This window comes from Thamnophis sirtalis, unplaced genomic scaffold (assembly GCF_051295495.1).
Source record: "Thamnophis sirtalis isolate CommonGarterSnake01/CBP01778 unplaced genomic scaffold, rThaSir2_p1.2 scaffold_10, whole genome shotgun sequence".
In the NCBI taxonomy this organism is placed as follows: Eukaryota; Metazoa; Chordata; class Lepidosauria; order Squamata; family Natricidae; genus Thamnophis; species Thamnophis sirtalis.
In genome coordinates, this window is record NW_028261390.1 from 69,198,444 (window position 1) to 69,220,091 (window position 21,648).

Sequence of the window (21,648 nt, forward strand, 5' to 3'; positions counted from 1 at the left end):
CAACTCCCAGAATTCCCCAGCCAGCTATGCTGGCTGGGGAATTCTGGGAGTTGAAGTCCACAGGACTTAAAGTCGCCAAGGTTGAGAAACACTGCTCTAGGATTTTACAGAGAAATGTCGAAATCTTCTAGTTTCCTTTGCTTTGAAATCCTACTCCAACCGATTTGAAACTTATCTCTACTCTTCTCCTCTCGTAGGACCCCAAAAAAATGTCAGAGAGCAGAGGTGAGACGTTAACCCAAGAGGGAAATGAACAGGCGCTGCCATCTGAGCAAAGCATCTCGACATCCAAGGAAGTAGTGCGTGAGGAAAAGACAGATATGCAGATATCACCGCAAGTTGATAAAAAGGAAGCTTCGGGAAGCGCCAACAAGGACTTCGAAGAGCAACAGGCGTTCAATTTGGAAAGTCCTTCAAATGAACAAGAGTCCAGTGGAGAAACAGCTAAGGACGGTATGACTGAGTGCAGTGACTCTATAAGCCTTGAACCAGAAGTTGGACCTGAAAGGCCGAATGAAGAAAATGATCTGGTAAGAAATAATCTGGCCATAATCCTTTATGCGTTTCCCCCCCCCCCCCAAGTTTTTATTTTATTTTATATGTATGTATCAATGTGTGAAAGAGGGATGTGGTGGGTGGCTCAGTGGCTAAGAGGCTGAGTTTATCAATCAGAAAGGTCGGAAGTTTGGTGGTTCGAATCCCTAGCGCCGCGTAACAGAGTGAGCTCCCGTGACTTGTCCCAGCTTCTGCCAACCTAGCAATTCGAAAGCACATAAAAATGCAAGTAGAAAAATAGGAACCACCTTTGGTGGGAAGGTAACAGCGTTCTGTGCGCCTTCGGTGTTTAGTGCCTAAGACTGAGCTTGTTGATCAGAAAAGTCGGCAGTTCGGTGGTTAAAATCCCTAGCGTTGCGTAACGGAGTGAGCTCCCGTGACTTGTCCCAGCTTCTGCCAACCTAGCAGTTCGAAAGCACATAAAAATGCAAGTAGAAAAATAGGAACCACCTTTGGTGGGAAGGGAACAGCGTTCCATGCTCCTTTGGCGTTGAGTCATGCCGGCCACATGATCACGGAGACGTCTTCAGACAGCGCTGGCTCTTTGGCTTTGAAACGGAGATGAGCACTGCCCCCTAGAGTCGGGAACGACTAGGGGATATGTGTGAGGGGAACCTTTACTTTTACCTATCATTGTGTGAAGAATGTGACACCTGGGTGTCATACATTCTAATACAAATAGAACTAGTAGAATCCATCATAGTTATTACATGCAGCCAACTTATATATTTCTAATAGTAATACACATTTATATTAAATTATTGTCTATCGTTATTTAATTACTCCATGTTTTCTCTTGCTGTTGCTTTTATTTTATTATGTAAAAGTGTATACGCTAATATTCCCCCTTTCTCTTATTTCTATCTCTTATTCTTACTTTTAATCATGTCACCCTTTGATTAAAAGACCTTTTCTTTCTATTCTACCAAACTTTTGATCATGTCACCTGCCTAAAAAAGAAAGACACGAGAGGGAAAAAGAAAAGCAAATCAAAACAACAACAAGAAGAAAAAATCATCTATCCATTGTCTCTTGCCTGTTTTAGTACTTTAATTGCTATGCTTCTTTTTGGGGGGGCTTGCCTCCCATATTCCTCCCTTAATCTTTACCTCTGTCTGCATCTACTTCTTGGCTATTCAATCTAGGTATTTCTCTCATTTCTCCTTTCTTCCACTGCCTAGTTTCCAAAATTTCTGCCCACAACTCTATCTCCCTTTCAAAAGTAGCCTGTAGAATTCTTTGGTCTGTTGATAGATAAGATTTGTTTACTCATTGACTGGATCTTTATCCTCCTTTTTCTTTAAAAGTCAAGTCACTAGATATAATATCCCTCCTCCATTTTTCTCCACAGCACCAGTTCAACCCTTTATAATGGTAGAGAGGGAAAAAGACTTCACGTAAAGTTGCCAATTTTAGTTTCAGGATTTGCTTAGCTTGGTCAACTCCCCCACTCCAAATCTTCCTGCAGGAAATCACAAAAAAATGCAGCTTTTCTCATCAAAACCTCTTTCACCTAGCACTGAAGTCATCTGCTCATGTTAGGCCAGTCAATACTGGGAGTAAGGATATTGACTAACTAGTAAACAAGCAAAGACACACAAAAAAGAGTAAAGTCTTAAGGTTTTGATCATTCTGGGTCCTCAACAAATGACATTGTTGGAAATATTGTGTGGGATGGATGGATGGGTGAGTGAGTGAGTGGGTGAATGGATGGATGGATTGATGACTGGACAGTTGGGTGGATAAATAAATGGGTGGGTGAATGGAAGGAAGGATGGATGGATGGATGGTGAATGGGTGAATGAATGGATAGGTAGGTGGATGACTTGATAAATGGATGGTTGGGTGGGTGGGTGGATGACTGGATGGATTGTTGCTGGGTGGATGAATGGGTGAATGGATGAATGGTTGGTTGGTTGGTTGGGTGGGTGGATGAATGGGTGGGTGAGTGGATGGATGGATGGATGGATGGAGGGTGGGTGAATGGATGGGTGGGTGGGTAGGTGGGTGAATGGATGGACAGGTAGGTGGATGGGTGGATGGTTGGATTGATGAATGGATTAATGGTTGGTGGGTGGGTGAATGGATGGATGGATGGATAGATGGACAGACGGACAGACAGTTGGATGGATGGACGGACAGTTGGATGGACGGACAGTTGGATGGACGGACAGTTGGATGGATGGACAGTTGGATGGATGGATGGATGGATGGATAGATGGATGGATGGATGGACAGATGGACGGACAGTTGGATGGATGGATGGACAGTTGGATGGATGGACAGTTGGATGGATGGGTGGATCAATGGATGAATAGATGGGTGTGTGAGTGGTTAGTTGGAGGGATGGAGGGATGATGATTCCTAATGTCCACATAGATAGCTCTTCTCCATGATGATCTATTCCTAACTTGATTTTCTTGACTTTCAGGTCTTCCAAAGGTCTCACCTGTTGCCATTACAATTGAGCACTCTGTGGGATTTGAAAGATGGTTTGCTTAAAATGTGAACTGCATGTTTCTAATTTAAAATAGTTATTACTATTTGAGTAGCATATATGTAGCTCAAGGCTGAACTGTGGTCTCCTTGGTGCACTCTGAGAGCTTGGCTGAAGAACGCCACAATTTTATTTTATAGGATCCCTGCCTCATGCCGCATATACTTTAATTATTTGTTCCTTCCATTTCCATTTGTTAAATAGCAATATTTAACAAATGTAACTTTTTCTCTCTCGTAGGATTCAGTATCCAAAGGAAAAGGATGGACCACTTGGGGATCCTGGAGCAAGTCCCTTCTTTCAACGGCTTCTGCTACAGTTGTTAAGTATCCAAACCCATATTACGTTACGGTTTATGTAAACATTGTCTAAACATAGTTAAGCACAAAAATATTACTTCCTCTATGATGAAAACCAGTGGTGGTCTAAACCAAGGACTGGTGGTCCAACTGGTGGACCACTGGTGGCCCGCGAGAAAATTTTGGTGATCAGCAGAAAAATTATTTGCATTTTTTATATTGTACTAAATCCGGGGTCCTCAAACTACGACGCCTGGGACGGATACGTGCAATGGACGCTTGTGTTGCTGCAGTAAAATGCGAAAAATCCATCAGGAATCTAACATTCTCATTTGGCCGTTTTAACAAAGTCCAAAAAGCAGATCGGGGCAATTAACAGAGCGTGATGGATAGCTGTCATCGATCTGGAGGAATCGAAAATCTCCGGTGACGTGGCTCTATTTCTAGATTGTACAAAGTCAGCTCGAGAGGATGAAAATGAGGTTTTCTTCATAGTAGGAGCGACAATGCAAAGCGGGAGAGAAGAGTTGGCTCCAAATTAAATTAAGCCCAAATGGGCTGAGAGTGGAAAAATAAACTGTGATTCGATTGAAATCCATTTGAGGGGAACTTAATACGATTTAATGTTTCATCAGCTGATGGGAGAGCTGAAGAGCCAGGTTTAAATCAAATCGCTCGGTAAAAGGTTGCATATTGGAATACTCCAAATGCATGAACTATTAGAATGCTCAATGTGTTTCGCCAGGGTGTAATTCCGCAAAATCCTGTAAATCTAAGCCAATGGCAGATGGGCTGGAGGTGGCAGAGGCCAAAAACCCTCCCCAAAATTGGTCTCAGCAGCTTTCATTGATAACACTGGCCCTGTAGTGGCTCTCTTACTGATTGAATTTTTTGTAGGGATTCAAGATCAAGTAAGTATAGAACGGTTGCATATTGTCAGCATCCAGTGGAGCTGGCAGAAGATTCGGACAGTGAGGAGGTTGGGGAGGAAGATGGGCCAGTCCTGGAGTCTGAGGAAGGCTCGGATGAGGGCTCTGTGTCGGAGGCAGAGAGGGGGCCAGGGCCATCCGACAGTTGTCAGCTGCCTTCGGAGTTGGACATCAGTGAGGCAGAAGAACAGCTGGAGCCTGTTCCTGTGTATGTGCATGCGCAGAGCTGCCAGGAGAAGGGAGCAGCTAAGGAACAAGGGCCGTCTCAGGAGTAAGGCCACAGGTGGACGATGAATGGCCCCTCCCAGCGGAGATAAAAGAGGAGCGAAAGCGGAATGGAGTTTGCAGGAGACCATTAGTTCATTCCTGCATTCTTGCATCTGAAAGATCTCGACCTGGCCACTCTCCAAGCCTGATAAAGGTTGTAATTGTGACCTATCTTGAAAGACTGTGGGAGAGGAAAAAACTTTGCTGGAGAGGAATTCACTGTAAATTAAATAAAAGGGGTTTATCAGGATGAGGACTCGGCTTCGTGGTGCTAAGGACGCCTAGGTCAGAACCAGTGGTGGGTTGATCCTGGTTCAGCCGAACCTTAGTAGTGGTAGCAGGAGGCCCCGCCCACCCGCCCGGACGCTTCTGCACATGCGCAGAAGCGTTGCGTGCACGCCAAAACCAGTAGTAAAAATATTTCCAACCCACCACTGGTCAGAACACATATCAAATATACAGGTAGTCCTCGACTTACGACCTCAAGGGAGTCCAAAATTCCCATGGTTACGTGAGACATTTGTTTCAGTGAGTTTTGCCCCTGTTTTACGACCTTTCTTGCCACCGCGTTAAGTGAATCTCTGCCATCATTATGTTAGTAACACGGAGGATCAGGGAAGTCTAATTTCCCCCATTGACTTTGCTTCTCAGAAAGTCCCCAAAAGGGGATCACTTGATCCATGGACACTATAACGGTCATAAATGTGAATCAGTTGCCCAGCATCTGAATTTTGATCCCATGATCACGGGGCTGACGCAAAAGTCGTAAATGTGTAAAATGGTCATAAGTCACTTTTTTCGGTGCCATTGTATCGTCGAATGTTCACTAAATGAACGGTCGTAAGTCAACCTTATATGTGTCCCACTTCAGGTCAAGGATTAACAGCAGTGAAAGAAAAAGCAGGCATTCTCCGAACCCGCGCCCCTTCCTCGGCATCTTCAGATGGTGGACCTCCAGAGACAACGGAAAACATCGTCACAGGTTCTGTATTTCTCACGCAACCTGTCCGAAAACTCTTTGTTTTCCTCGCGAAATTGGTGAGCGTGTTCTTACTGGATATTTCCCTCCCTCCCCCCAAAAAAATGGGTTTCTCCCTTTAAGATGTGGAAGACGATCGACAGCAGAGTTTCGAAGAGAACGTGGCCTTATCCTCGTCTCCTTCCGGATCGCGGGGAGTGCTGTCAACCATCACTAGCGCTGTGCAGAATACCGTAAGGATTTCGTTTCTTTTTTTAAAATCAAGTTTGTATTTTATTTTTTGTTACGCATACATATTTATGAACAAAGTTTTGTCCGGCGTTTTTCCTTTTGACATCTTCCCATGTGCATAATCCATTTCACAGCATAATTCTGCTCCGATTTCAGCTCCATTGTTCTCTTTCCGTATTTTCCACTTTACCCTTATTTCCTTTTTAGTATATCTGCAGTGTCATTAATTGCCCCTTCGAAGTTAATCCAAGTTATCCTTCCCTGTTTCTTCTATCAGTCTATTTTACTCCAATGAAAACCTCTAGCTCTTTTCCATTTTCCATTCCTTTCCCCTCGGTATTCTTCAATTAAACCCTCTGTTACTCTCTTTGCTCCCTGGTCTGAGTTTTCCATCTATTTTTCTTATTTTTTCTTGCCCTTTAAGGTTTCACACACATTTTTTAAGTGTAAGGATTTCCAAGTGATAAAATAAGAGGAAGGACGGTCAAATGATAGTAACTGGGAGAGGGATCTTGGAGTCCTAGTGGACGACCATTTAAATAGGAGCCAGCCGTGTGCAGCAGCTGCCAAAAAGGCCAACGCAGTTCTAGGCTGCATCAACAGAGGGAGAGAATCAAGATCACGTGAAGGGTTAATACCACTTTATAAAGCCTTGGTAAGGCCACACTTGGAATACTGCATCCAGTTTTGGTCGCCACGATGTAGAAAAGATGTGGAGACTCTAGGAAAAAAAATGCAGACAGGACCAGCAATGAGGATTAGGGGACTGAAGGGAGGGAGGGCATGCAGGGATGGTGTCGTACACGCATTGTCATATATGTGTGTGTGTGGGTATGTATGTGGGTATATGCATAATGGTTATCTTGAGAACAGAACGCAGCAAAATTTCATTTTAATTTTTGCCATGTACATTTACAATGACAATCAAGATTCTATTCTGTTCTGTTCTGTTCCATTCCATTCCATTCCATTTTCTATTTTCTATTATTTCTCTTCTGTTCTCTTCTCTTCTAATTCTCTTCTCTTCCGTTCTGTTCCATTCCATTCCATTTTCTACTTTCTGTTATTTTCTAATGTCTATTTTCTGTTATCTTCTATTATTTTCTGTTTTCTATTTTCTTATTTTCAATTTTCTATTATTTTCAATTTTCTACTATTTTCGATTTTCTATTATTTTTTGATTTTCTATTATTTTTTATTTTCTATTATTTTTTATTTTCTATTTTTGATTTTTGATTTTCTACTGTTTTTGATTTTCAATTTTCTATTATTTTCTATTTTCTATTATTTTCGATTTTCTATTATTTTTGATTTTCTATTATTTTTGATTTTCTATTATTTTTGATTTTCTAGTTTTTGATTTTCTATTTTTGATTTTTGATTTTCTACTGTTTTTGATTTTCAATTTTCAATTTTCTATCATTTTCAATTTTCTATTATTTTTTATTTTCTATTATTTTTGACTTTCTATTTTTGATTTTCGATTTTCTACTAGTTTTGATTTTCAATTTTCTATTATTTCAATTTTCTATTATTTTCAATTTTCTGTATTTTCTATTTTAGATTTTCTACTATATTTGATTTTCAATTTTTAATTTTCTATTATTTTCTATTTTCTATTATTTTTGATTTTCTATTATTTTTGATTTTTTATTATTTTCAATTTTCTCTATTTTCTGTTTTAGATTTTCTACTATTTTCGATTTTCAATTTTCTTTAATTTTCTATTTTCTATTTTTTTATTTTCTATAATTTTTATTTTCTAATATTTTTGATTTTCTATTGTTTTTGATTTTCCATTATTTTCTATTTTCTATTATTTTTGATTTTCTATTTGTCTTCCCTTCCTTTCCCTCCCCTCCCCTCCTATCTCATTCAAATTAATGGGGTTTACATATTCACAAGTAAATATATCGAAGTTGCAGATGAACAATAAAAGGTTCTGCTCTATTTTACACAGGGTAAAAGTGTCTTAACTGGCGGACTTGACGCTTTGGAATTTATCGGCAAGAAAACCATGAATGTCCTAGCAGAAAGTGATCCTGGATTCAAGAAAACCAAAATTCTGATGGAACGGACCGCTTCTCTGTCTCAGGTGAAACGGGCGCATAGCGATTAACCTCAGAAACAGGGATTTAGCTAGATTTTTCTAAGTTGGTGACACTTCAACCTGATTTTGCGATTCTTTTTTTTTAAATATTTTTTTTATACACATAAGCACATCAACAGAAACAAACACATAACTTAAAAACAACATAGGAACAATAAGTCCCATCGTATATCATACCGCAGTTCCGAATTGGTTTCTTTGCAGTTAGTGTTTTCCCTACTGTACATTTCTATCTTGCATTCATAATCTCCTTGTTCGTTATCCATTTCTATGTACAATTCTTTATTTATTTATACTTAGCTACTTATGACCAAATATTATTTACCTATATTATGCTTTATATTTTCACTGTCATTTATTCTCTTACATACAAGTTATAGATATACATTCACATAGTTATTCTTTTTCTTTGCCATTCTTATATTATTATTATTCCATTTAAGAGATTATAAGGTATAGTTTGGAATGCTTTGTTTACCATCCTTCACACCTGCTATGACACCACCTTGTTTTCTCTTTCTTTTCTCCCTCCCTTCCTTCTCTACTTCCTTCCTTCCTCCTCTCCATCCCCTTCTTCCTTCCCTTACCTCTCCCCTACTCCTACCCTCTTTCTTCTCCTTCCTACCCTCTCTCCTTCTCTTTCTCTCTCTTCCTCCCTCCTCTTCTTCTTTTCCTCTCCCTTCCACCCACCTCTCCTTACCTCTTTCTTCTTCCCTTACCTCTCCTCCACACTTCTTCTTCCTCTCCTACTATCTCTCCTTCTCTTTCTCTCTCTTCCACCCTCCACTCCTTTCCATTCCTTTTGCGATTCTAATCATTGTAGGTTCAACATAAAACATCAGTAATTGCAGATGATTTTTTGGGGTTTTGGGGAAAGTCTTTTCAGCAGAAGCCTTGTAACCATTGAATGAGTAACAATATACGAGCACTAGTTATGATGTGAGTTATGTAAAATGTGTGTTAAAATTCATTTTCTTTTTTTAACCTTTCTTATTTTTCCTATTGGTCTCTATTTGTTTATTTATTTATTAATAAAATTTATAGGCCGCCCAATCCCGAAGGACTCCGGGCGGCTTACAAAAAGAAGAAGAAAAGAAATAATAAAAAATTAAAAAAAACGACAGATTTAAAAATCACAACATGCATCCGTTCTGATCGGGGCTGGACCTCAACAATGAGGTCAACAGCCCCAGGCCTGCCGGAATAGCCAGGTTTTAACAGCTTTTCTGAAGGCCATGAGAGTGGGTAAGGTCCGGATCTCTGGGGGTACCTCATTCCAAAGGGTCGGAGCAGCCACAGAGAAGGCTCTCCTCCGGGGAGCCGCCAGCCAACATTGTCTGATTGACGGCATCCGAAGGAGGCCCAATCTATGGGATCTCACCGCCACAGGGAGGTATGTGGCAGTAGGGGGTCTCGCAGGTACGCTGGCCCTGAGCCATGTAGGGCTTTAAAGGTAATAACCAACACATTGAATTGCGTCTGGAGACCAATTGGTAGCCAGTGCAGCTCGCGGAGGACAGGTGTAACGTGGGTGTACCTCGGTACACCCAATATCGCTTTGTTTGTTTGCTTGTGTGTGTGTGTGTTTGTTTGTTTGTTTGTCAAACATGTAGAAGATAACAAGTATAGGTATGAACAGAAACATGAAACAAAGGAAATAAATTCAGATAAGTGGGGACAGTAAGACAGGGACGGTAGGCCCGCTGGTGCGCTTATGCATGCCCTCTTTACGGACCTCTTAGGAATGGGGTGAGGTCCACGGTAGACAGTTTGAGATTGAAGCTGTGTGGGGTTTGAGGCTGTAACAACAGAGTCGGATAGAGCATTCCAGGCGTTGACCACTCTGTTGCTGAAATCGTATTTTCTGCAATCGAATCTGGAGCAGTTTACCTTGAGTTTGCATCCATTGTTTGCCCATGTATTATTGCGGTTGAAGCCGAAGTAGTCGCTGACACGTAGGTTGTTGTAGCAGACAATTTTATATACTAGGTCCGACCGCAGGCGGTGCAGTTCCAGTTTGCCCAAGCTCAAAATTTTGAGCCTGGTGGTGTAAGGGATTCTGTTGTGAGCAGAGGAGTGGAGGACTCCTCTCGTGAAATACCTCTGGACCCGCTCAATTGTATCAATGTCCGATATACAGTGTGGATTCCAGGCAGACGAGCTGTATTCGAGGATTGGTCTGGCAAAGGTTTTGTATGCCCTAGTTAGCAATACAATGTTGCTGGAGAAGAAGCTTCGCAAAATTAGGAATAATTGGCCCAGGGTCTAGAGGTGAGGACATCTTTCAAATCTGTATCGCAGCCCATAAATCAGAATCTTTCCTTCTGTATTTTCGTAGATGCTGCGGGAAGCCAAAGAGAAAGAAAAGCAAAGACTCGCCCAACAAGCCACGATGGAGCCGACAGCGCATTATGGAGTGCTCTTTGATGAATTTCAGGGTTTGTCACATCTGGAAGCTTTGGAAATTCTGTCCAACGAAAGTGAAGCCAAGGTAGGGTCAATGAGGTGCATATATAGCAATAGCAATAGCAGTTAGACTTATATACCGCTTCATAGGGCTTTCAGCCCTCTCTAAGCGGTTTACAGAGTCAGCATATTGCCCCCAACAACAATCCGGGTCCTCATTTCACCCACCTCAGAAGGATGGAAGGCTGAGTCAACCTTGAGCCGGTGAGATTAGAACCGCTGAACTGCAGATAACAGTCAGCTGACGTGGCCTGCAGTACTGCACCCTAACCACTGCGCCACCTCGGCTAAATCAAGAGAACGAGGAGCTTTTTTTTTTTTAAAGGTTTCCAGCAGGATAGCAATAGCCCTTAGACTTATATACCGCTTCACAGTGCTCTACAGCCCTCTCTAAGCGGTTTACAGAGTCAGGATTGAACTTCTGGAAGTAGGCAGTTAGCCTGCAATATTGCATTTTACCTACTGTATTTTTTGGCGTATAAGACACTCTGAAGTATAAGATGCACCTAGCTTTTGGGGAGGAAAACAAGGGGGAAAAAATCTGCTTCTGCCTCCCAGCAATTTGCCTCCTTGCAGCAAACAGCAAGCAGTACAGACAATATACACTGTTTGTAGCGTTACATTTCAGACTATACGTGTACTGATGCTATTAAAATTGATGAGCTTTCTGGAAGTATAGTTATTCTCTGTTGTTTAAAAGAAGATACACTAGCACTGGGCCTCTTCAGATCAAGCATTTATTTTAAAAAGCTTCTTCATTTTGTTGTGTAGAACAATAATAAAGCAGTCTTTCAAAAATAAGTCTAATAATTTGAACATTCTATAGGCATTTATAGTTATTGACTTTCCTCCTTGCAGCAAACAGCAAACAGCCTGTTTCAGTTTAGCCTGATTAGCACAAGAAAATAATAATAATCTGCTTCTGCCTCCCAACAATTTGCCTGGCAAGTTTCACTTTCATTTTTCAGCGTGGGCCTCCCGATCATCAGCTGTTTCAGGCTTCAGGGATTGTTATAGCCTATTGCAGCTTCTGCAAGCCCCATTTTCCCCATTTGCTGCAAGGAGGTAAATTGCTGGGAGGCAGAGGCCAAAGGGTGGGGGATGGTGGGTGGGTGGGGCTACATTCAGTGTATAAGACTCACCCAAATTTTCACCCTCTTTTAGGGGGGAAAGGTGCGTCTTATACTCTGAAAAATACGATACTGTGCCACCAAGGGAAAGAAGGAGGGAGGGAGGGAAGGAAGGAAGGACAGACTAGTAATGAGAGGTCCTTTGCTGTTTTGTGAGCTTGATTATTTTCTTGCAAATGTTTCTCCACCAAACTCGGTAATATCACTAGTGTTTATTATAAATAATGCATACAGGCCTCCTCTGTTTTTCCTCAAACATGCTATACCACAGCTGTGATGAAACAATCTGCCCAAAATATATCTATCTGGTATTGTAATGTTTATTTTTCCCCCCTAGGTACGATCGTATTTGGCATCTCTTGAAGGAGAGGAGCTAGAAGCCGTAAAAAAGGTGTTGATTGCTATTAAGGCAGTCTTCCTTTCGCAAGGCTCAGAAACCCAAGACAAAGAAATAACAAAAGGTAGTTGCTGAATGACAATTATTAAAGCAAGGGTGGGGAACAGTGGTGGGTTTCAAATTTTTTTAGAACCTCTTCTGTAGGTGTAGCCTGCTTTGTGAGAGTGGCTTGCCGGCCACATGACCCGGTGGGAGTGGCTTGGCAGTCATGTGACTGTGTGGGCGTGGCCAACTTGTAAAATGTGGTGAAACTCACTTAACAACGCTCTTGCTTAGCAACCAAAATGCTGGCTCAGGAACTCTGGCATTGAAGTGTGCAAGTCTGAAAGCTGTCAAGTTACAAGACACTCGCACCCCTAACCTTTTAGAAAAAAAAACCCAGGGGTGTTCAAACTTGACAGCTTTAAGACTTGTGGACTTCAACTCCCAGAATTCCTCCTCCAGTCATGTTGGCTCAGGAACTCTGGCATTAAAGTGTGCAAGTCTTAAAGCTGTCAAGTTACAAGACCCTTGCACCCCTAACCCTTTAGAAAACACACACCCTAGATGAGTGGAGGAGGGAATGGAGATTTTGCAGTATCCTTCCCCTGGAGTGGGGTGGGAATGGGGATTTTGCAGTATCCTTACCCTGGAGTGGGGGGAAGATGGAGATTTTGCATTATATTTTTCCTGCCCTGCCCTGCCCTCCAAGCCATACCCACATAACCGGTAGTAAAAAAAATTGAATTTCACCACTGGATACAGGGGAGAAATGCTATTTGTTTCCTAAAATATGACCAAGGAAGAAGGAGAAAAAATATATACTTAATTAGAATCCTTTTGTTTAGGAACAGAAAGAATGTTTTTCTCTTAACTCTTTTCCCTTAATAATCACCGCAGATGCAAGAGATGAGTTTATTACAACACTGACGGAATTGCTATTTGAACTACACGTTGCTGCTACACCAGATAAACTTAACAAGGTGAGGAATGTTGTTTATTGGTATCTTTGAAGATATTGCTTATTTGATAGCTCAGGGCAATGATCCTTGGTAGCGTGTTATTTAAAAAAAAAAAAAACAAGAAATGGGGCAAAAGCAGGCAGCATTGATATCATTACTACGTTGGTAACTCTGGACACATCGAAGCAATAGCAATAGCAATAGCAGTAGACTTATATACCGCTTCATAGGCCTTTCAGGCCTCTCTAAGCGGTTTACAGAGAGTCAGCATATTGCCCCCAACAATCTGGGTCCTCATTTTACCCACCTCGGAAGGATGGAAGGCTGAGTCAACCCTGAGCCGGTGAGATTTGAACCGCTGACCTGCTGATCTAGCAGTAGCCTGCAGTGCTGCATTTAACCACTGCGCCACCTTGGCTCGGGAGACCGAGAAGGAGGGAAATTGGTGAATGTGTTTGTAAACAGCTCAGAGTCAGGAAGTCTCGTTTGGCAGAATAAGACAGGGACTTATTCACAGAGCAGTTCTTCACTATGTTGTCAGATGCCAGTCCTGATGCACCCAAAAGTCCGTGGAATAATTTGGTCTATAATCTGCAATATAAAATCTGGAATTTTATGTTCCAAATTATGCAGAGCCAAAGGAGTGATGAAAACTGGCAAAATTAGGAATGGAAATTCATGAGGAAGAAGTTCAGTAGAAATTCTGCAAATGCAGTGGTATAATGGCTTGGAAACACAGTGATTTGATTGATTATTGGTTGAGTGGTTGGGTTGTTGGTTGGGTTGTTGAAGGATTGGGTGTTTGGGTGGTTGGTTGGGTAGTTGGTTGGGTGGTTGGATTGTTGGTTGGGTATTCGGGTTGTTGTTTGGGTGGTTGTGTGTTTGGATTGTTGGTTGGGTGTTTGGGTGGGTAGTTGGGTTGGTGGTTCAGTGGTTGGATTGTTGGTTGTGTGCTGTGTGTTTGGGTTGTTGTTTTGGGTGTTTGGATTGTTGGTTGAGTGTTAGGGTGGTTAACTGGGTGTTTTGGTTATTGGTTGAGTGGTTGGGTTGTTGGTTGGGTTGTGGAAGGATTGGGTGTTTGGGTTGTTGGTTGGGTGTTTGGTAGGGTTGTTGGTTGGGTGGTTGGATTGTTGGTTGGGTGTTTGGGTTGCTGGTTTGAGTGGTTGTGTGTTTGGATTGTTGGTTAGGTTATAGTGTGGTTGGGTGTTTGGGTTGTTGGTTGGGTGTTTGGGTGGGTAGTTGGGTTGGTGGTTCAGTGGTTAGATTGTTGGTTGTGTGTTGTGTGTTTGGGTTGTTGGTTTGGGTTGTTGGGTTGTTGGTTGAGTGTTAGGGTGCTTAGGTGTTTGGGAGTTTTGGTTATTGGTTGGTGGTTGGGTTGCTGGTTGGCTGTTTGGTGATGGAGTGGTTGGGTAGTTGAGAGGTTAGTTGGGTGATTGGACGGTTGAACCAATGAGCCAATGAATCAATTAATGTAGTACCCATCTCACATGTGACTCTGAAGTATTTTCGGCCAGGAAACTAAGAGTTTATGTTGGAATCCAGATGTGCCATTCTGAAGCAGTGCCTTCCCCACTACAATAATAACTCTCTGCCACTTTCGATGGTGGTTATGTTGCAGGCCAGAAAGAAGGCTTATGTTGCCTTGGAAGCAGCAAGTCTCTCCACATCTGGGGACCTGGAAGAGAACCCACCGGGCCAAACTAAAGAAGCGGATGATGAAATTGTAGAAATGCAAGTAACCGAAGAAAAATCCCAGGTGGGAGAACCTGATAGGACAGAAACAAAAAGAACCGAAACTGTAGAGGTAAGGGATGGCCAGGTCTTTCTTTGATGACTGTCAATCAAGGACGGTGTAAGGATTCCTGCTGTGTGCAGGCCATTGAGTCCAAGGACCTTTTAGGTCATTTCCAACTCTCCGATTCTCTGATTTTGTCTTTGCCGCCTAATAAGAGGCAGGGATAGAAAAGGTTAGCCATCATGAATGATCTATGCTAATCAGTACATTTCCCTTCTTTCAAGGAACTCTACATGTTGTCCATTGAAAGCCTGGCCGAAGTAACTGCGCGTTGCATTGAACAGCTTCATAAATTAGCAGAGTTAATTCTCCATGGACAAGAAGTTGAAAAGCCAGCCCTGGACCAAGCTCGAGGTCTAACAAAGTGAATATATTTTCATTTGCTGTTCTTTCTGTTCATGGGTTACTGCTCATTCATTCATCGGTCATAATATTTTCATTTTGGGGGGTGGGCTTTGCATTTTCACATGGTCACACAGGTTTTGCTGGGTGGTGAGGCTTTATAACATTGTGTGGCAGCAAGGAACCTCCACAGGTGTCGCGGCATCTGTGACATTACAGGTGATTCTGGTTTAGCAACTGCCTTGTTCAGTGACCGTTGGCAGTCACCACCGTGATGTAAAGCAATTTTACAACCAATTCTCATGCCTACAACCTTTGCAGGTATGTTAAAGCAGGGACATCATTATTTAAATATGTTATTTTCATGAGCAAATATAACAGTACAGCATCACAGGGGCAATCCAATTTTTGCACCAGACTGCAAAAAAACCCAGGCGAATGGATGACGATACCAAACTTATTGGTAGCTTCAGCAATGAATAAGGACATACATTCAATTTTGCAGCTACTTAAGATTGTCAGATGAGAAGGCACAAAAACAGCCAGGGAAACAATTGAAGCCTGGGAAACGGGCCCTTTCGTCAGTCGAGATGAATGCTAATTTATCACTAGCTTATCAAGTATTTAGAAGGTTAGGGATTGGCACAGTGGTGGGTTTCAAAAATTGTTGGAACCTACTCTGTGGGTGTGGCCTCCTTTGTGGGAGTGGCTTGCCACCCATGTGACCGGATGGGAGTGGCTTGCCGCCCATGTGACCGGATATGAAATTATGGATTAGTACTTAGATCAATCCAAGTACCTACTCAGAAACTCTGGCATTGAAGCATGCAAGTCTTAAAGCTGTCAAGTTACAAGATCCTTGCTAGTGGTGGGTTTCAAAAAATCTTGGAACCTCTTCTGTAGATGTGGCCTGCTTTCCGGGTCCACTGGTGGAACCTCTTCTAACCGGTTCGGTAGATTTGACGAACCGGTTCTACCGAATAGGTGCGAACTGGTAGGAACCCACCTCTGGATTGGCAGCACAAGGAAACAACAGCCGACAACTTAATAGCCAGCCAACAACACACTCCCAATCAATAAAAGTCACACACAACAGGCACCATATGAATACCACACACGGAACAACGCACATACTGCTAGAGAGAAATTCCCGGAGGATTCTTTTCTGGCACGAGTATGAAAACTCAGAAGATTAAACCTCTGGTCCCAGGGACTGAACGAGTTTAGATACTCACAACATTTGTCTAAATTACTAATAACGAATGGGTAATCATCTAGAAGATCCATGATGGCAAACTTAGGGCACAAGCCCTTCCTGCGGGCATGCGAGCCGTCGCCCCAGCTCACCTCCACTGCTCAAATGCCCGCACCTCCCGCCAGCCAGCTTATTTTTGGCTCTCTGCCGTTCCATGCGCGGGGGGCATGCAAGAGACTCTGTGCATGCATGGGGGGGCGGTCTCATGCGCATGCGTGTGGACAGGTGTGGCATCCCCCTCCCGCGTGGCACATTTTTGCTCCCAGGATTCTGCAGAGATGCCTGCTAGGCCCAAAGTGGGGCATAGGGGGGGTCACACACCCATGCACGGGGAGGAAGGGGGAGTGTGGGTGGTCGTTTGTGCATGCTTGTGGGGAGGGAAGGGGAAGCACGGGTCACACGTGCATGCTCAGGGGGGGGTGGGACGTGTGTGTGGGAGGTCACACATTCATTGCATTATGGGTGTGGGCGCGCATACGCTTTCAGCACGCAACGACAAAAAAATTAGCTGTCACTGATCTAGATTGTAGTAAAGTTTGGCCTGAACTGTTGGAGACTATGCTGATTAGGATGAACAAATATATTCCCATTATGTTTTCAACAGTTTAACAAACACGATGTGTAATGAAGTGTCATCCCTTTCAAAACAATTCTCCGATGTTTTGACTTCGGTTGGGGTAAGTTATTTTACACAATTTCATTTACTGATTTATTACTTCATGTGTTACTCTTTGGCTACGTGAGGGAATGAGTGAGCAAGTGGTGTTTAATGGTATCTCCAGTCCGCATCCAATGTACCAGTGGTGAGATTCAAAAATTGTTTGAACCTACTCTGTGGGTGTGGCCTCCTTTGTGGGAGTGGCTTGCCGCCCATGTGACCGGATGGGAGTGACTTGCCGCCCATGTGACCGGATATGAAGATGCCGACGACACTTGTCAGAACCACCTTAAATTACCTCCCACACAGCACTGGCATGCATGAGAATAGGATGTAAACTTGTTTTTTAAAAGGCATCTTTGGTTTGCGTTAAAACAACTTCAACACACGCAATGTTCTGATTGCACCACAAACGCAGTAGTCATCCTTACCTTTCACAGAGGCACTGAGTTTTATAAATATGAGCATGATAGTGTAGAATAATCATATCCAAGGACCAGTGGTGGGTTTCAAAAAAGTTTGGAACCTCTTCTGTAGGTGTGGCCTGCTTTCCGGGTCCACTTGTGGAACTCTTCTAACCGGTTCGGTAGATTTGACGAACCGGTTCTACCGAATAGGTGCGAACTGGTAGGAACCCACCTCTGCAATGCACATAATATATTTCTCACAGAGTTACAAGCGAAAAGAAGTTAACGGATCCTGCTGAATCAGTTATCCGTGGTTTATCTTTCTGGATTTGATTTTTCTCAACTCTGACAGCCTGTTTCCAATGAAGGGAAAACATCGCTTTACTTGTAAGAGTAAATCAATATTTTCCCTTTATCGGAATTTCATTTGGTGACTTTTTCTCGGTCCCTGCAAGAGCATTCTGACTTTCTCCCTGTTTTCCTTTAAACAGAGTGACAAAAAGGCTGAAATTCTCAATCCAATGGTTAATAGTGTGCTATCAGAGGTAAGTAACACCCGTATCTATTTTACATAAGAAGCCAATTAGCTGTCATTTTTTCATCGGCATTGACGCCCTATGAAAAAAACCCTCCAAAATATAGTAGAACCAGAAGGCAGGACAAGAAACAATGGATGGAGACTAATGAAGGACAGAAGCAACCTGGAATTAAGGAGAAACTTTCTAACATTGAGGACAATTAATCAGTGGAAAAAATTGCTTTTGGAAGTTGTGGGTGATCCTACAGTTATGGGTTTCAATTTTTTTTAGAACCTCTTCTGTAGGTGCAGCCTGCTTTGTGGGAGCGGCTTGCCGGCCATGTGACCGGGTGGGAGTGGCTTGCCAGCCATCTAACCGAGTGGGAGTGACTTGGCAGTCATGTGACTGGGTAGGCGTGGCCAACTTGTAAAATGTGGTGACTTAACAACGCTCTTGCTTAGCAACCAAAATGTTGGCTCAGAAACTCTGGCATTTGAAGCACGATAGTCTTAAAGCTATCAAGTTACGAGACCCTTGAACCCCTAACCCTTTAGAAAAAAAAACCCTAGGGGTGTTCAAACTTGACAGCTTTAAGACTTGTGGACTTCAACTCCCAGAATTCCTCCTCTCGCTCTTCATCTTGATGATGTGCGGACGGGCGGGAGCTGGAACCGGTTCTAAACAGCACTGTAGATTTGTGGAACCTCTTCTATAGAAGAGGTTAGAATTGGCAGGAACCCACCCTGGTGCGCCATCACTGAGAAGAGACTGGGTAGCCATTTATCAGAAATAGTTTTCCCGAAAATAAGACAGGGTCTTATTTTCTTTTTGCCCCCGAAATAATCACTTGGGCTTATTTTTGGGGAGGTCTTATTATTTTTGAGGTGCCCTCGGCCCGCAGCACGCAGATCAGCTGATCTAGAGCGGGCCGGAAGCTTTTTCTGCGGTTGCCACTAAGAGAAGGGGCGTAGTAGCTAGAGTTTGCAGAAGCGGCATCAGCCATTCCGCGTGTATGGCAGGTGTATGTGGGGCGTGTGGGGCATATTCCCCCCCTTATCCCCCCATGAAACATCGGGGACTGGCTGCGCATATGGTTAAATGTTTTAGGGCTTATTTTGAGGGAGGGCTTATTTTAGCGCATGCGCTCAAAAGTCCGATTGGTCGTATTATCCAGGGAGATCTTATTTGGGGGGAAGTCTCCTGTGAGAGCTGGATGTTGGACTAGAAGACCTCCTTGGTCCCTTCCAGCTCGGTTGTTGCTGTTATTGTTATTATTATGACAACTTGATTTCATTTAATTGTAGAGAGCAGAACATAGAATAATAAAGTTGGAAGGGACTTTGGGGGTGTTCCAGTCAATCCAAGCAAGGGACTCTGTGCCATTTCCAATAAATGGCTGTCCAATATCTTTTTGAAAGCCTCCAGTGATGGAGACCCACAACTTCTGAAGGCAAGCTCTTCCATTGAATCCGGCTTCCCTGTTGACTTCACTTGTGGCACAAACCAGCAGTGGTAATTCCAGTGGTAATTGGCACACTGGGTGCTATTCCAAAAGCACTGGAATTACATTTAAAACAGTTAAAAATTGACAAAATCACCATCAGTCAAATGCAAAAAGCCGCACTGCTTGGATCTGCACGCATATTACGAAAATACGTTACGACGTCCTAGGCCCCTGGGTGGGGCCCGACTAGTAACCAATGCCAAATCCGGCAAAACAACTGGCCGCTGTGATACAATTGTATAATAATAATAATATTTTCTTTTCTCATTAGGGCTGTAATAGCACTGCATATATTCAAGACGCCTTCCAGTTGCTGCTTCCAGTCCTTCAGATCTCACATATCCAAACCCATGGTTTGAAAACACAAGACTGACTTCCTCCAAACGAGCCATCAATTTAATTTCTGTTGGGTCACAATGAATGAATAGCCAAATGCCTTTTAAGCCATTCTGGAGTCTTTAGAAGGAGGCTAAATGCAGGATTGGCACGGAAAGTTATCAAACAAACATTTTCGATCTGAATGAACTCTTTCAAATCAGCAAAGGGGAAAGCAGCTTCATGTTTCTTGTAGTAATTTAAGGTTTTATTCCGATATTATTGGTGCAAATTCACCTTGGATATATTACTAAATATTTTAGATTTTGTTTCAGGGGGAAAAAAAGTTGTCTTTTCCCCTCTCCACCCCTTTTGCTTAAAGATTTTATTGTGTAAATTGAGACAGACAGAAAGGAAGACTTATGGATTTTGCTGTGATCCTAATATTAAATGGAAACATTTAGGAAAGAGAATCAAAGATATAATAGAAGAATAGACCCTATTTCTAATGCTGCTTCTAATATTAGACCTTACTTTTGACACTAAATCCATTTTCCATTTATGGGCCTTCACTTCTCCCAGTAGCAGAAATGTTTACTTGACTTAGCAATATTATTAATTAATGGCCGATAACTGGGCGTTGTCCTGGGTATTTATTTATAGGGGGAAAATGTCCAGACCAAATGTAATTTCTAATGTTGGATTTTCCCCCTTACCAGAGGGAGCCCCCTTGTGGAGTACTGTGAAGCTGTTACCATGGCAACTCCACTGTGCTACGCAGTAGAAGCCATTTTACAGCAGTACAGTAAAATCCATTTTAAGGCACAACAGGCTGTATCTTAACAAAACACCCCCCCCCAGGGGATTTTAGGGATGTCTTACCACCACAGTATTTGTTTCCAGAGAGTAAGTCATCTGTGTACCAAGTTTGGTTGAAATTGCTTGAGGCGCTCTAGAGTTATGCCGGAACATACACGCATGCACAGTTTTTGTAGGCTTACATCATAAAGTCTTATGCAAAAAAAGCAGTAAATTATTTCAACAAATGATGACTTCTTTGCTCCTTCCCAATCAATTAGATCATCTGTTTTTGCTCCTGTTGGTACTTTACACTGAAGGGGATCCATATTTGGGTTTAAGAGGGATTCCTTGGTGCTCCCTGAGCTGAGTGTTTGGGTTTTTTTTTGCAGATGTTTCGTTACCCAAACTAGGCAACACCATCAGTGCTAAAAACCTCACTCCATTCTAACACTGATGATGTTTCCTAGTTGGGTCATGAAAGGTCTGAAAGAAAATCCCGAAGGTTGGAGAGCAACAAGGACCCCCAGTTCTCCTCCTCCTCCTCCACCACCACCACCCCCTCTCCCTTCCCTCCTCCTCCTACATCTCAGAATGTAGAGCCGAGGTGGTGCAGTGGTTAGGGTGCAGTACTGCAGGCCACTTCAGCTGACTGTTATCTGCAGTTCAGCGGTTCTAATCTCACCGGCTCAAGGTTGACTCAGCCTTCCATCCTTCCGAGGTGGGTGAAATGAGGACCCAGACTGTGGGGGCAATATGCTGACTCTGTAAACCGCTTAGAGAGAGCTGAAAGCACTAAGAAGCGGTATATAAGTCTAACTGCTATTGCTATTATTGCTATAGAACATGGCAGTCGTGGAAGAGAATGTTCTAGAATTTTCCAGCATGTTCCATTTCCAAGTTTTGCACATCTCTTTTAAGTTTACCTGTAGGGATTCTGTAGCAAGTACTGTGATTTTCGTTAATTTAACACAGGGGTGTCCAACCTTGGCAACTTTAAGCCCTCTGGACTTCAACTCCCAGAATTCCCCAGCCAGTGTGTTGAAGTCTTAAAGTTGCCAAGGTTGGACCCTCCTGATATAACAGAATATTGAGTTCCTGTTTCTTAAAATACGTTGCAGCAAAGCATCGCAAGTGAGCCATTGGTCCCAATAAGTGTGTGCCTTTTTTGGTTTTCTTAAGATTTTACACTGGAGAATATAATAGTTGGTCCTACAGAGAGGAATCGTGAAAATAGGTAAAGGTTCCCCTCGCA

General features: G+C 42.8%; 1 protein-coding gene across 1 annotated transcript; it reads left to right on the forward strand.

Annotated features, from left to right (window-relative positions):
• Positions 1-202: 202 nt before the first annotated feature.
• On the forward strand, positions 203-20,645 carry FAM114A1 (family with sequence similarity 114 member A1). The gene is made up of 13 exons (XM_087724809.1): positions 203-530; positions 3,293-3,373; positions 5,418-5,529; positions 5,650-5,759; positions 7,718-7,852; positions 10,206-10,358; positions 11,801-11,924; positions 12,740-12,822; positions 14,420-14,605; positions 14,821-14,960; positions 16,798-16,870; positions 17,750-17,803; positions 19,552-20,645. Exons 1-13 carry the CDS (start codon positions 210-212, stop codon positions 19,651-19,653), a joined length of 1,674 nt encoding a protein of 557 aa, XP_087580935.1. The 5' UTR covers positions 203-209; the 3' UTR covers positions 19,654-20,645.
• The last annotated feature ends 1,003 nt before the right edge of the window (positions 20,646-21,648 follow it).